Below are 14,608 nucleotides of genomic sequence, written 5' to 3'. Positions count from 1 at the left end.
CTCTTACAACAATAAATATAGTAAATAAATATAGTAATAGGTTAAATATATTCACCTCCGTGTGCCCCGCGATGTGCATGCTACTGTTTTGTACAGAGTCTTGAGATGGTTGCATTTGTCATAAGCATCGTGATCTGTTCACACCACCCCACGTCGTGCCATTCCTAATGGCCTTGCATTGCCACGATCCATCTCGCTCCTTCACTTGGGCTAATTTTAATGCTCCATCTCCACAGTGGTGATCCTATTTGGCATGTTCCCTCCTGTGACTTGCCATTCCATTATCAATAATTTCCTGCAGTTCATTTCCATAGGTTGTAATCATGAACGTGTAATCAGAAAAGCTGAGATGGTTAATATTTTACGTTTTAATTTTTCCACTCCGAGTTTGGGAAAATATCTTCGAAAAGTGCTGTGAATAGCTGAATACTCTTGTGATTTGTATTTTGTTAATTTATTCATGTAGTCTCAGTGTAGCTGTCCTATCTTTATGCATGTTCGATACATCTATGTTTTGATTTAAAGCTTTCGTGACTGCAGAGATTCATATTCTTGGTTCTTTCGGTAAAGTCACGTAGAAGGGAAACAATAAAATAATAAAAATATAAAACAATAAAATTCTTACGACGTTTCGACTGCAACACAAGCAATCATCATTAGGTGTGAAAACCACAGCAAGAAAAAAAAACTGCCACTTTTTTCCAAAAAATCTAAAACAATAAAATGTTAATAACTTTAATAAACAATACATTTTATTGTTTCATATTTTTTCTTTTTTTTTATTATATTTTTTATTGTTTCCCTTCTACGTGACTTTACCGAAAGAACCAAGAATATGAATCCCTGCAGTCACAAAAGCTTTAAATATTGTTGTTTTTAATCAACACATTCGTTTGTGTATGCTTTAATAACTGTGTCAGTTTCCACAGAATAAAATGCAATTTTCATAGTCCACAAAAGCCTTATGTAAACATGATGGTTTTTTGGTGTTTTCGAGACTCTGCTTGATAGTATGTATGCAGTCAATGTTGGACTCAGTGAAGTGAGGAGGAGAAAAAAAGTTGAAATCCCATGCGCTTAAATAGAGGTAGCTATTTCCATCATAGCAGGAGAGTTACGCAGTTTGAGCTTAGGCATCTGCCCCATTTCTTAAGGATTCTAACAAAAGCATTGTGGCCACGCTTACCTACTGCGGGGAAGTTTTCCGTCTGAGAGGAAGTATGCCCAGATCTGGTGTGTCCCAGCCATGGCAATGAACAGGACACTGTCGGGTTCACCATCTGCGGGGCAGTCATGAGTGCAGGAGACGCGGAAAGTATATGGGGGTGCAAGGATTCGACTCGGGAATCTATTATGTAACACTGCGGGGAACGGTAGTGGCCCATAGTGTCTCACGGGTGATGTGAACCCATTACATACAACACATGTATGTAGAGTTTGTTATCAATTTGCAACAGTCATTGAAATTATTAGCATAGAAAAATAAGTTTCGTTTTCTGCAATGGGCTCTTTACTGATCAGGGAGGTAAACAATCCGTTACTGATACATCATTAACATTATTTTTTACGTGTAAGCACAAGTTTAAAAAACGTAAAAGCCAACAAGATTTCAGGAATTTTAAACTAGTGAAATAAGTTACGAAAGTAAAACATTTAACTCATTTTATTGTTTAAAATAGTTGTTTATCCTCAACGCTAATGACAGTTTGTTGGAGGGGTAATTAGGATTGAGAAATTGCACAACTAATTTACATTTTTGGCCACTTAAAAAAAACCACACACTTTTCCCTCAAGCTAGAACACATTACCATTTGCCAGCATTCAATGAAAACAACATGCTAAAGGACGGAGCGACAAATAACATTCCCCATCTGTGCCCAACATTAGGAGCGTAAAAAGGTTAAGGCGGAGGTTTGGCCATGTAGAACGCACCTCCAATTAGCGTGGTTGGCAACGTACAGTGCGAAAGACGTTCAACAGACATTCATACACACGTAGAACGGAGGAGCACGTTGCAACGAAGGGGCAGGACAAAGGGAAGCGTGAAAGAGACTTAAGCAGCTATGGGTGGATACCAGCAGGAAGGACACGGAGGCGAATGAAGTAGACCTGAAAGAAGAGTGGACAGTGAGGACAAGGAGGAACCGATGCACTTGGGATGAATGCCAGAATGAACATGAAGATTTCGTGACCGAGGCAACGTCAACACCACATTGTCCCACCTACAGCGTTAATTAAGCCATCCATTGTCCTTGACAGCATTTAAAATGTTAATGATGATTAAGGGGTTTCTGCTGATGTTTACTTGTGGTATTTGGTCTATTGCTGAAAGTAAAAAGTCTGAAAATAAGTTTTTGGATTCATGCAAGCAGCGGAATTACATAACCATAATGCAAGTGAACATCAGTGCACATACTTGTACAGCTATTGTGGTAGATTTTTAAACTGCTTGCTTTTGTTAAGTTTATTTTATGAATTAGCTTAAAATATCTGTGTATGGCAGATAGGTATATTATTTCAATGTCTGGCTGCCTATTTGCAGGAAGAGACACATTGTGTAAATAAATAAATCAGTTGAATGTCGTTAATATAAACAATTTAAATCGTGTTTGCTACAGTTTAATAAGCATAAGCCGTATCTGTCACTTTACATTTTTGAATAATATACTGTTAAGTGAGGAATTCTATATTTTTGATGGTGACAAATAATCGAAGACTGAATATACGGTTTATTTGGCAACATTTTATTAAAACATTGCGTTGAAACGCCTTTAAAATCTCGAACAGTAAGTCCATTAATAAACAAAAAAAATCAAATGACGGCAAAAACGAATAACATTACAAAATAACAAGCAATAGGGCGCCCAAAATAGTCCCAGGAATAACATCAGATTACAGGCAAGACCCGCACACAAACGCGAAGTGGTACTGGAAATTTCTTAAACCAAAGCCAGAACAGCTTCGCCCACAAAACAGAGGCTGGGGGTTACTGAAACTGGGGCATTGTTAACACATCAATTTACAGCAACTCCAAAATACAAATAGTTCAGGTTGTTCTTCTACTCACATATCTACCAGCGGGGATTTTCTTGGGACGTTTTCGCACTGTATTGTTTTAATTGTAAGGCGACGACGGGAGTGCACGGTGCTGCAAGCAGCTGGAAATAAATAAATACGTAATACTTCCAGTGGAGGTCAAACAAAAAGAAGAGGGCGGGGAAAAAAAAAGGCCGCAGCATCAGCGGCGCGGGGCAATCGTGAAACGAGGAATGCTGCCACATGTTGCCTTCATAACAGGCAGCACGAGGCGGCTACGCAGCCTCTATACTGGTGCAGCCAGTGCCGCGACTAAGCCAATCAACTGTGTATGGATACGTGGCAAGAACAAAAACAATCGCTCAACTACCTTCATTTGTAGGTGCAGTTCGAAATGTGTAATTTTGTAATGAATAAATTCGATATCGCGGATTTCCATACATTTTAAGCATTGCCTTTTAGTCAGGGCTAAGAAGCATTTTGGGCCACGAAATAAATATACCCATACGCATAAGCACAGGTGGAAGATTTCACCCATTATTTAATGAGAACATTAAACCAATAAAGCTGTGACCTTTCTGGAATTACGGAGGCCCTGCTTAAAGCCTTCATAAATTAGCGAAAGTGCAGGCGTCTTTCACAAACGTTTTGTTTATTTTTGAAGTAAAGTACCCTGGGCAGATTTCTGAATTGTTGAGAGGGCGCATGCAATGCCATTGGGTCCTGAGCCAGCACTTTTTTGGAAGCCTCATTCAAATCCAGGCGAAGGGAAGTGAAGTAAGAGTTTCTGCTCAATCTAGAGGGAGATCCTTCTCTCATTTGACAATAAAACTCATTAAATGAATCACTAGCACTGCAGTATAAAATACAGAGGGCTCACATTTTGGGTTAATAACTTCTTGCTCAGTGGATAGTGCAGAAAGACTGACTTAAAATTTGATATGGCACTTTACACTGCGCTGTATAACTATTACTAAACTATACATTTCGATCTCGCTCTCTGTTGTAAAATGGTGCCATTGCTTAAATGTTAGCCTGTGATATATATGTTACAAAGCAGGAATAATGATGTCATTTTGTTTTTATTATTTGTACTGCCAACGCAGCTCCTTAATCATTAATTTGAAAACTTCAGTCATGTCCCATGGTCAAAGTTCCTTCACAAAAGATGCATTTTAATAAGCAATCTTAATATTTGTGGCTGGACTTGATTTCAAATCAAGATTGATCTCACAATCTGATAAGTGCACAAAACACATGTGATGTCGCAAGACGGCCAAAATTTGATGTGCTCGGACAAAGCTGGTGCCTGTGTCGGGAAGGTCACTCAGAGATCAGGTGAGCAAATGAAAAAAACATGCAAACGGCTACTTGTGTTGTGGCCGAAACTTCGTGAGAATTTTATTGTTTTATTTTATTATTTTATTCTCATGCTACGTGACTTTACCGAAAGAACCAAAGAAAATGAAGATTACTTTGGCGGACATCATGCGAAGAGAGCATGTCCAATTTTCCTTGGTTCCCATCGTTCATTAAAATAATAACAAACAAGTCAGTTTCCTCTGTTTTGAACAGAATCAATATTGGATGTTATGAAATATTAACCTCATGAGACAGAAACGTACAACATGTCCTTATGTTTGGTAATTTATATTCCCTGCACGTTGCGGCTAATAAATATATATATGATTCTTCAATTAAGATGAGGAAGGGTTGATATTATTCTAAATGTCAATTACTTTACTCAAGTCATATACTTACTGCTTTATTCATTATTCATCATCAAGGAAAAATGTTGACTTTGGGCTGGACGGAAATAACTGCGTACTAAAAAGAATGGCATTATTAAAGCTATTATTATTATTGTCGAAGTGTGTGCTTTGCTGAGCCTGCATGGAACAGACCTGCAATGCTGCCAAGGACCAGGTCCCAGGGGGAGCTGATTGGCTGCTTTAGAGCAGGAAGGCCGCCCTCCTTGTCCGTGCCTTGCGACCCCGTGCCGACGAGTGTACTCACTCTCTTCTCTGCCATATCCACCTGTCGTGAGAGACGTGGGCATGCAGTGACCAAAACAGTTCCGACAAAGAGAAATCCATAAGTTTCATTTATGTAAATACACGTACAGCCTTTCCGTTAATCCACTGCTGGATGAGGCGCCTCCTCCACGCCGTGTGGGTTGTGGGGGTTATTTGACTATCAATTCTAGATTTGAAGCTTTCGTGACTGCAAGGATCCATACTCTTTGGTGCTATTCGGTAAAGTCACGTAGGTAAAAAAATAAAACTATCCTTCGTCACGATGGTCAGTGCGTGTTGGTGAAGGCGGGGAGCGTGGATGTAAAAGCATATCAGCACAGCACGACTGATTTTGGCCTGTTTATAAATGGGAAGGAAAAACTGGAGGACCCGGAGAAAATCTACATGACCACAGCGAGAGAGACATGCAAACTCCAAAAATACAGGCATCAGGGTCGGGATCGAACCAACGACCTCCTGTATACCAGGTGAGGTAGTTAACATCTCACCACCGCGGCCACCAAACGTAGCTCATAACAAATGTATGCGCATGGGAGGGGCTTACGAGCCGGACGAGGTGGTTGTTCGTGTCGGCCACAAAGATGTGCTGGCCCCGTACACAAACTCCCTGGGGCGAGCTGAAGCGAGCCTCTGAAAATTCCCCATCCACACAGCCCGGCTCGGGATCTGGGGTGGGACCAGGTGGGTGGAGCGCAGTGATGGTAGCATCAGGACAAGTGTAACGTAAATCCAGGCATCATTAAGCGGGGTAGCGGACGGGAAACATAGCACACAGGCTCTCACACCCATTTAAGATTTTGGTTCAGCGCAAGTGCAAGACAAATGAAGTCATCACTGAGCACAAGTGGAAAATAAAGTGAGCGATTTTTTCAATTCCATAATTAAAATCCTGAAAACTGACTCCGAGCTGCATTGCTCCTGTGGGAAAAGGAACGCATACAAAAATGTGAAAAGTGCATTCGAACACTCTTTGTGTTGTGGGGTTTGTAGCAACAATAACAAATGCAGCTACGTTCATTGTGAAGGTGCATACATAACGCAATGGCTGCATGTCCATGGTAAGAATAAACTATTTATTTATAAGTGCTCTGATGTTGTATGCCGGAATGCCCCCCACCGGTCTGCCAAAACCTTCAACAAAAATCCGTCATCACAGAGAGATGTCCCTTCAGACTTTGCATTACACCATATTCTTTTTTACACTCTGCTAAATATACATGCAAGTATATTTAGCAGTAATCTTTCTAACATGATAAATCTACTGCAGTGCCTTTTGTTCACTTGTACCCAAGACTGGTCATCCGAATAAGCGAGGTACAACCTTAGGTTCCATGTCGTTTGGGACTTAATATCTCAAGCATTGACCCTGCTTGAGATGTAAAAATGCCCATTTGAAAGAGAGACAGTAAAAAACAAACAAATAGCTTTTGTCTTGTAGCTACATACCTACACTGGGTGTCCCAAGTTGTCAGATATGACTTTTAAGTGTTGTTGATAAGATTGTGTTTTTTTATATATATAGCCAAGAAAATCATTATGGTACACTAGTAGATATATCACTATGACATCAATTGAATATAACTTAAAAATAAATCAATTCAGTGATGTCACTAGAACCTGATTCAATTGAATGTTTTCTCATTAAAGCAGACTCAAATTCACATCTTAAAACATGGGACAAACTGCTCATTGGTTATTTCCGTAAAGTCACGTAGAAATAAATTTAATTACTTTACCGAAAGAACCAAGGAGTAATTCCTGCAGTCACGAAAGCTTCGAATCTATGGGACACACTGGTTAGACCCATATCTCCCACATCTGCATATTTTTGAGCTGCATCTTCCATTATATTTCCACGACTCACATTCACAACTTGCCTCCACAGCTGAACGAGCGGCAAAATTAAATGTGCACTTCCAATAATTTTATACGAAGTCCTCCAAAAAAAACCTAACCATTATTTTTCCACAGAACTGCTGCAATGGGTAAAGAGTGAAAGGACAGTGGGGGCGGAGGGGGGGAAACTTCATAAGCTATTTCGGCCTAAACTGCACCACTCCAAAGGAAATACCCGGCACCTGCACTGCGGGTACGCCAGCCATATCAAGAACCGCAGGTGTGTGAGGCCACTAACTGCACAGCGCGCTATTGTGCACAGAGGGATCGTTGCCGCCAAAGTTTTTTAAGACACGGCCAAGCGGGCAGGGCCTTAAGCGGCAGGATCGGAAATAAAGAAGAGCGCTGGCGTCGCCGACATGGGGAAAACTGGAACGCCGGGATCCCACGGAAGGAGAAAAAATAAAAAATAAACTCTGAACCAACGCTTAAACGCGTTCATCGGCGATCGGATTTTGTCAACGGGCTAGGCGACAGACACGGACCCCCCCGTACCTTGGCGTGAGACCGAAATCAAACGGGTGCGTACAGTGCGGTGGTGGAAAAGGAACACCGCGAGATTTCTGATAATCCCTCAAGCCTGCGCTTCCTGTTGTGCCGGTGGCACTGGGTCTGCAAAGAAGTGTGACTGACAAAGCGCCGTGAACATTGCGGCATGAAGTGGGACGAATCCAACAAAGATTCTGGCCGCAGTTTCAGCGATTGAGCATGCTGGCGCTTTTTTGTGCCATTCTTTTTTTTTTACTTAAGTTTTGGTAAAAAGAAAGCCATCTTTTGTGAGTAAGAACGGAGCGCATTAAAAAGCCATTAGTTAATGTTCGCAACATGTGGGTGTGCAGAAAAAGCACGCAGGATATTTTAAAATACCAGAGGTATTTTTCCCCAAGCCATAGTTTAATTATTGATGAGCATTTAATGGTATTGTAGTGTGACACTGCCCTCTGCAGATTTCACAAGTATTTCAAATGGCTATAAAAACCCGTCACTGCTAACGATGCTTTAAGATTTCATGATAACATTTGAAAATAATTCTGTCAATGAAAATGATGTAATCATTTTTTGGTGAGGATCATTTTAAATCCCGATGGTAGGGCCTTACGACTGCCCGACTCTTGCCAAAAATCGCACGCGGCCGATGTAATAAATACAGCCGTCTCGATATGCAGATAATCCCTCCGAACCAAACCGGCTTCAACGAGCTTGGGCATTCGTAAAACATGACGCTTGTGCCCACAACCCATTAGCGCAAGTCTGGCAATGAAAGGGACACACAAGCCATGCTGACCTAAATCCAGAAGAGAACTCTCTTCATCAGCCCCTGCCTTGCTCACAGCCTCACCTCCAACGCAGTGCAGCACTCGGCCACTGCTGTCCGTCACGAGGACAGTGTGGTGGGCCGTGTCCGCCACGACCAGCCTCTCCTCGCCATCGGCGTCGAGGCCACGCGTCGCGCACACCTTCCCCGGGAAGAGCAGCAGGGAGGGCGGGAGGGAGTCCTTGTACGGCTTCACTCCGACGCTCTTTGCATTCAGCTCACCCTTTTCTCTAGGGACAAAAACACCAACCATCATCATTTTTAATAAACCACTGTTTAAACCAGATAAGAGTGTATTGAAAGCCAAAGTCTCTTTTTGGGCCCGCAGTGCAATGCAATACAGCAATGAACAATAAACATGGTAAACACAACACATTTAACAACAATTGAGAATAAAGCAGTGTAAATATTATTTAAAGAAAATAATATTACGTGCTTTGAAGGACTTACCTAAGAGTATATGAGAATTGGTTCTCTGACAAGGTTTGTTTTGAAAAGTTCACCAACTAAAGAGCTTTACTGCTCCCAATAAAGACCTGACACAAACATCTGAACCCTATTCTAAAGAAACTCTTAAAGTTGAACAAAAATTAAATCAAATGCCAATAGAAACTCATACTACATAAAAGGCAGCAACAATGCCAGTCCAAATAATACCTCATAAAAGTGTCATCACAAAGATGCAGGAAATGTGTTGTGAACCATCTTTAGAAACGAAAGTGGAAGAAGATTCACCCTGTTTGCGTTTATAAGCGGGCGGATATCACGAGTTTATTTTCAAGCTCAGACACGGAAAACAGTATCCACTAATAGCGCCCCCCCCCTCACCCCCCACCATATCGATGGCAATCAGACATGCTCAAATTACCCTCTCGGTAGGCAGCAACTACCTTACCCAGCACTGCCCGCACAGCGATCAGCACGCCGCCCCCCTTTCTTCCGCCCAGCAGCTGAGTCGGCGCTCACCGGTAGTAGCGCAGCGCCGCCGACACAAACGAGTGGAGTGTGGCCGCTCGGCCCTCGCCGACAATCGCCAGCAGCGGGTTGGCCCGAGGGCCCAGCACCAGAAGCGTGGGCCAGCACGACACGCTCAGGTCCTGCCAGAGGCTGGCCTCTCCGTCACATGCCACGGGGTGGCCGATGGCGTGGCGCAAGACGGCCGCGCGCACGCTGGCCGTCAGCTTCTCGTGCGGGAACTTTGCCGAGTGCACGCCGACCACCAGCAGTCCATCTGCCGGGCGAAGGGAGGCAAGAGGTTAACATCACGGTTATGGCCAGATGTAAGGTCGAAGGTAGGGTTTAACGTCACAACTAATGTTCTGCTTTCTTTGATGCCATAAGATGAGACGAAGGAAATCGTATTCAAAACTCTTCCTGTGATGTGAGAGAATGGCCCAGAAAGATAAAATTCACAAAACTGCTTCTGAAGTCACTCCAATAGATCTATCACACCAGGGGCACAGATTGTTTAATGACCCGCAAAGAGTATTTTTTGCATGTCAAAAAACTAAAATGTTCAAGTTTCTGAGCTGGAATTTGGAAAAAATTTACAAAAAACTAATTTAAATGTAACGGGTTTTTTTTTTTAAGTCTAGGGTAACCAACAAATTGCGATATTTAAGAACCCGGTTTAATCCTGGGCATCTGCTCAGATTCAAACCCAGGATATCAGCATTGCCAGATGAGTGTTGTGATCCCTGTACTATCCAGTCACATCTGATAAGAGTTTAGCCGTTAATTCAAAGTTAAGTTTATAACCTCGAGTGAAGCTGCAATCGCAAGCCTAATCATAATGAAAAACACTCATGCACTGGGTATGCAATGATTGGCTGTCCAAGCAATTTGATCAATTGGCACTTTTCGTGGTAAAGTAATACAATTCAATTCAAGAGCTGATTCTTTTTGTACTACTGTGGTGAACGTATTTACTCAGTGGTGGTAGGGGTCACGTTAATCCATTGTATCGAACGTCAATTAATTGACAATAAATGATCCTCAAACACATGATTCAATGCAATTATCGTAGGTGTAAGAATCGATTATTAAGTAAAACTGTGATCACTGCATCATTACATACCTACATGTGAACACAGTAAGTATTTTTATGCAATTAAATTGAAATGTTTTGCTTTATCCATGGTTTTTTTTCATATATATTCCATGAAAAAAGATATCCGGTGTCAATGGACTTTGACCTGGTGATACAGGAATTCAATCACAAATCTTAAATAGAACTCAAAATCCCCACAACCACTGACATAAATTTTAGTAAAAAAGCATTTACCGTATTGTATGATTGACAGGCACAGACACTTTGGCATTGTTGCTTTAGAGGGTATATATTCGTATCATCCACTTGTGTTTCTATTGCTGACAAAACTTGGGATGCGAGACATGTGCCCACATGCAGCGATAACCACATGTAAGTCCATCCCGTCGAAACAAACAAACCAACCCCGCAATTCATGTTTGTCTTGGTAAAACTACGTGGCTTACCCAACGACATTATGCAACAAAAATTTATCAGAGGGTATTAAAGATCGACTTATTTCGGGGGCTCAAAAACACACCGCGAGACATCACATCATCAACACATTGTCATGTCACAACCCAATCAATTGGAGTTAATACAACCCAATCAAGTGGGTATAATATTTCTGGGCTGGTCTTTGGCGCATTCATCGGATGCTTTTAATAGACACGGGTGACGACTCCACAAAACCCGTCTTTTAAAGAGGGCAGCCTCCCACAACATCAGTCACCATAGCTATGCTTGGCTCCCGTTTGCTGCTGTTATGCTTGGACGCGTTTCACGTTTGCCTCGTCAATGTTTCCCTTTCTAAACATCCCTGAAAGCATCTCACTCAGGACTCCTGCCACCAGGCGAGCCCCTCTGTCAACACTCAGCTGTCACCCTTTGACGAAGAAGCCAAAGGGCCACGGAGGCACACCGCAAACGCTCCCTTTTGCGAATCCTCGCTTATCAACATCATCGCTCTGAATGCAAACGTCACCCTTCTTGCGTGGCGTTTTGAGCAAATGTCACTGCTTAGAAGACCACACAATTTCCACATGGCGCTCAGTACATGTTTACAATAAAATGCGTTGGCCAAATGCTTTTAGTAATTCTCAGCATTTTTTATTTTAATGAAAGTCTGATGGTTTTGTGGTCATATGAGACTGCGACTCATATCCTCGGATTATAGCACGTTGGTTACAAACGGTGGATGTTATGCAAGTCGGCCTCATAGAAATAATTAACCAATTATGGCCTTTTTTTGCCATTTCAATACGCATACCGCGGTCTGACAGGGGCCTTGTAAAAATAAATCGCTGTTTAAATGCCCACACGGTCGAACCGTTGCAGTGAGAGAAATAATAAAACAAATTCACAGAAGAAAAAAGGTAATCCATTTTACAACCACTGCATATTGGGTCTCCAAAAGTCAATTTCATAAAACACTTTACAGTGCATTAAATTACTTACCCTTGCTGAAAAATACATAAATATAAAAAGAGGTCACTGCATCACATCACTAGTTTGAAACGCAGCTGGAAAGATGGCAACTGAACTGACTTGGGTAAATGTGCCAAACTCCACAGCTGCCCTTTTACCATACCCACATTAACCTCACAGTACTCAATCTCATCGAGCAATGCCTGCACAGCAGAATGCAATGCATCAAGGGTCATGGTCACTTAGTAGGCTAGGCTTAAGGGGTCAGACTCAATATTTCACATTATTCCTAACCATATCCACAAACCCTAATCGTGATCTATCAAGGCGGCAATGGGACACACTATTCCCGCAGGCATAAAGGCAAAGGCATATCGCCTCAGGGCTGCGAAGCAATCAGGCTTGTGTGCGGACGTGTGGCGAAGGTGGCGATTGGCTGGGCATTAGGCAGCACCTTTCTCTGAGAACTTCTCCTCCAGGGCATGCAGGTCTGGGAGAATGTGCATGCAGTTGATGCAGCAGAAGGTGAAGAAGTCCACCACCAGCACCTTGCCCTGTAGGTCTGCGTGCAGCGAAAGAGGTCGCTCCACATTGACCCACTCCAGGTCTAAAAGGCGACAAGAAACGCCGGCACGTCAATATCCAGCACGGTCAGGTGGCCCGGGGGAGGGGGGCCCATGCTCATCAAATCTCCTGAGTCAGCAGCTTGGGATTCAAACAGCAAGCTCGGACGCCACGTTATTATGCACCAAAGGAATTATCACTGCCAAGAATACACACGGCGAGTGCTTGCGAGCAATTATTTTACTGCAGAGTGTGAAGCTATAAAGTAATATAGCACTTTTTTTAATATTTGCCGAAAGCCAAACACCTTGAATGTGCACGATCTTGCTAAATCTCAGATGCTAAGAAGATTTTCGAGACCTGGTTAGTATTTAAAAGGGTGACCAACAGGGCTTGCCAGATGTTGGAGACATGGAACTGCAAGGTGGCACAACGGAGTGTCTCTCCCTCGCATGGTTTCTTGCTAAAAATGCAGTGACATTGAAATGCTATATAAATCACTGCTGTATTGTAAAACCGTCCATTCATTTATGTAATTAGCCAAACCTCCCAATGCTGAACCCTATTTGAAAAAAGGACTTCAGACCCCCGAGATATTTTTTTGGATAGATGCTTAGCATTAAAAGTAATTAACAAATCAATGTTTTAACACATTCACATTATAAGCATTGAGATGAAAATGGGATGTTTAAAAAGATTAACAATGTCTTTGAGATGTGTAACAGGCTCTATTTGCTTGGAATAACAGTGAACCTTTACACTGGCTTATAACAGCTTAAGTATGTCAAGGGTGCAAGCGTAACTGTAACCACCACGAGCCAGCGACAGAAAGGCACATGGCTCATGCCCTTGGCACATTGCCAATGAGGCCAGGTTTAGGGTTTCTGGCCAGTGAACCCTGAACTTGATTTCAAAACGTCCAAAAATAAAAACCTACAAGGAATTTTAATTGATGTTAAGCAAGCTAAATGCCAATTAGGCAATATTTCATCTAACTAGCCTTTTTAAGGACATGATACATTTTTGGAAGTTTTTTTGTCTTTGATATTATTTTTACACAGTTAACAGAAGGGTTTTGAGAAAATCCTTGGGGATATCAATAGTGGCGTGACAGGTTCAATAGGAATGTAAAACCCCTTGCACTCTATGTTCTATTTAAGTAGGGGGCTGATGTTTATACTTAAAAAATATGTGGTATAGACTTCCATGATTGAATCCTCACAGCTGGTAAAACTGTAGCCATAAAGTACATCACCAGCAAAGCGAAATGTTGGCAGAGAAAAAAACTAATTGATGAATCAATACCTCTATATACGCACAAGAGTAGCAATATAAATATATACAGATACGAGAGAGGTGTAATTCAGCCAAACTGTCTTGAGCAACACGTCACTAAAAGCTATGTGAATACCCAAGCACATGTTATCGAGGTCAAGCCGTGCTAAAGGTATTTAAGAACACCTCATAATACCAAATCAATACTACCATATTGAAATGACCTTTCCATACACCATCTCCTACAAGGGGCGGAGATAGCAATAGCTGTCCACCTCAAGTCGCTAAGGTATATTCTCGTAACTTAATTTTTCATAGCTGAGCTCAAAGCAATACGATACCCTTTCCAAATTGAGAAAGCCTGCGGGCCAAAGTCTGGAATCGTTTGGTGGTGGGGGGGGAGGTGAGGAGGCGCTTATCAAAATCGTGGCGCGGTCCAACTTTCCACCGACCACGCAGCGACCTCACTGTGAAGACACAAGCACGCGTGCTCAGTACATGCCGTGAAAACCGGGGGAACTTACCCAAAGACATGGACCCGCACCCAAGCCAGGTTCATTAACCACCCTGAAAAATATGGAGCAATATTTATAGATATTTAGAGCAGAGCATTTTTCAACTCGCTCTTTTTTTTTAAGACCCTCGACTTCGATGCCAGTATCGTGGTAACTAATAAAGATTAATGAGCCAACCATTTTTGGGAGATGAAGAGTCGGGGGGGGGGGGCGGGCGGGGGTGCGGAATATAAATGGTAATGATGGCTTGTGTCACGTTGTTAACACTCTCAAGACAAGAAAAATTCCTGTACGTGCGCTATGCGCTGTTGTGCGTTGCACATTCCACCAGCCAGCAGACAAGGTCAAGAGCTATGTCAATGGGGTGACTCTTTTTGTTTTTCATTAATTAGCTCTTAGCTCTGTCGTCTGTCTGTAGTGGGGGGGAAGGACGGGACGGGGGCGAACGCAATAAATCTCGTAAAAAATGACCAAATATGAACTGAAGTTTAGCGTAATGTTTTATTGCTATTAG

The 14,608-nt window shown here is 42.3% G+C and overlaps 1 protein-coding gene across 1 annotated transcript in view; it reads right to left on the bottom strand.

Moving 5' to 3' along the window:
• The window catches only part of NHLRC2 (NHL repeat containing 2), a 44,909-nt gene that overhangs the window by 21,409 nt on the left and 8,892 nt on the right, over positions 1–14,608 (bottom strand). The window contains exons 2-7 of the mRNA XM_032952328.2: positions 12,195–12,347; positions 9,250–9,514; positions 8,308–8,513; positions 5,617–5,738; positions 4,941–5,073; positions 1,187–1,280 (exon numbers count right to left, since the gene is read on the bottom strand). Coding sequence (XP_032808219.1) covers positions 1,187–1,280; positions 4,941–5,073; positions 5,617–5,738; positions 8,308–8,513; positions 9,250–9,514; positions 12,195–12,347 — 973 coding nt within the window. The remainder of the gene's footprint in view (positions 1–1,186; positions 1,281–4,940; positions 5,074–5,616; positions 5,739–8,307; positions 8,514–9,249; positions 9,515–12,194; positions 12,348–14,608) is intronic.

Source organism: Petromyzon marinus, chromosome 11, assembly GCF_048934315.1.
Source record: "Petromyzon marinus isolate PM22_M1 ecotype Great Lakes invasive population chromosome 11, UKy_Petmar_22M1.pri1.0, whole genome shotgun sequence".
Taxonomy (NCBI): Eukaryota; Metazoa; Chordata; class Hyperoartia; order Petromyzontiformes; family Petromyzontidae; genus Petromyzon; species Petromyzon marinus.
Note: the sequence above shows the minus strand (reverse complement) of the source record. Positions and strands in the feature narration are given on the sequence as shown.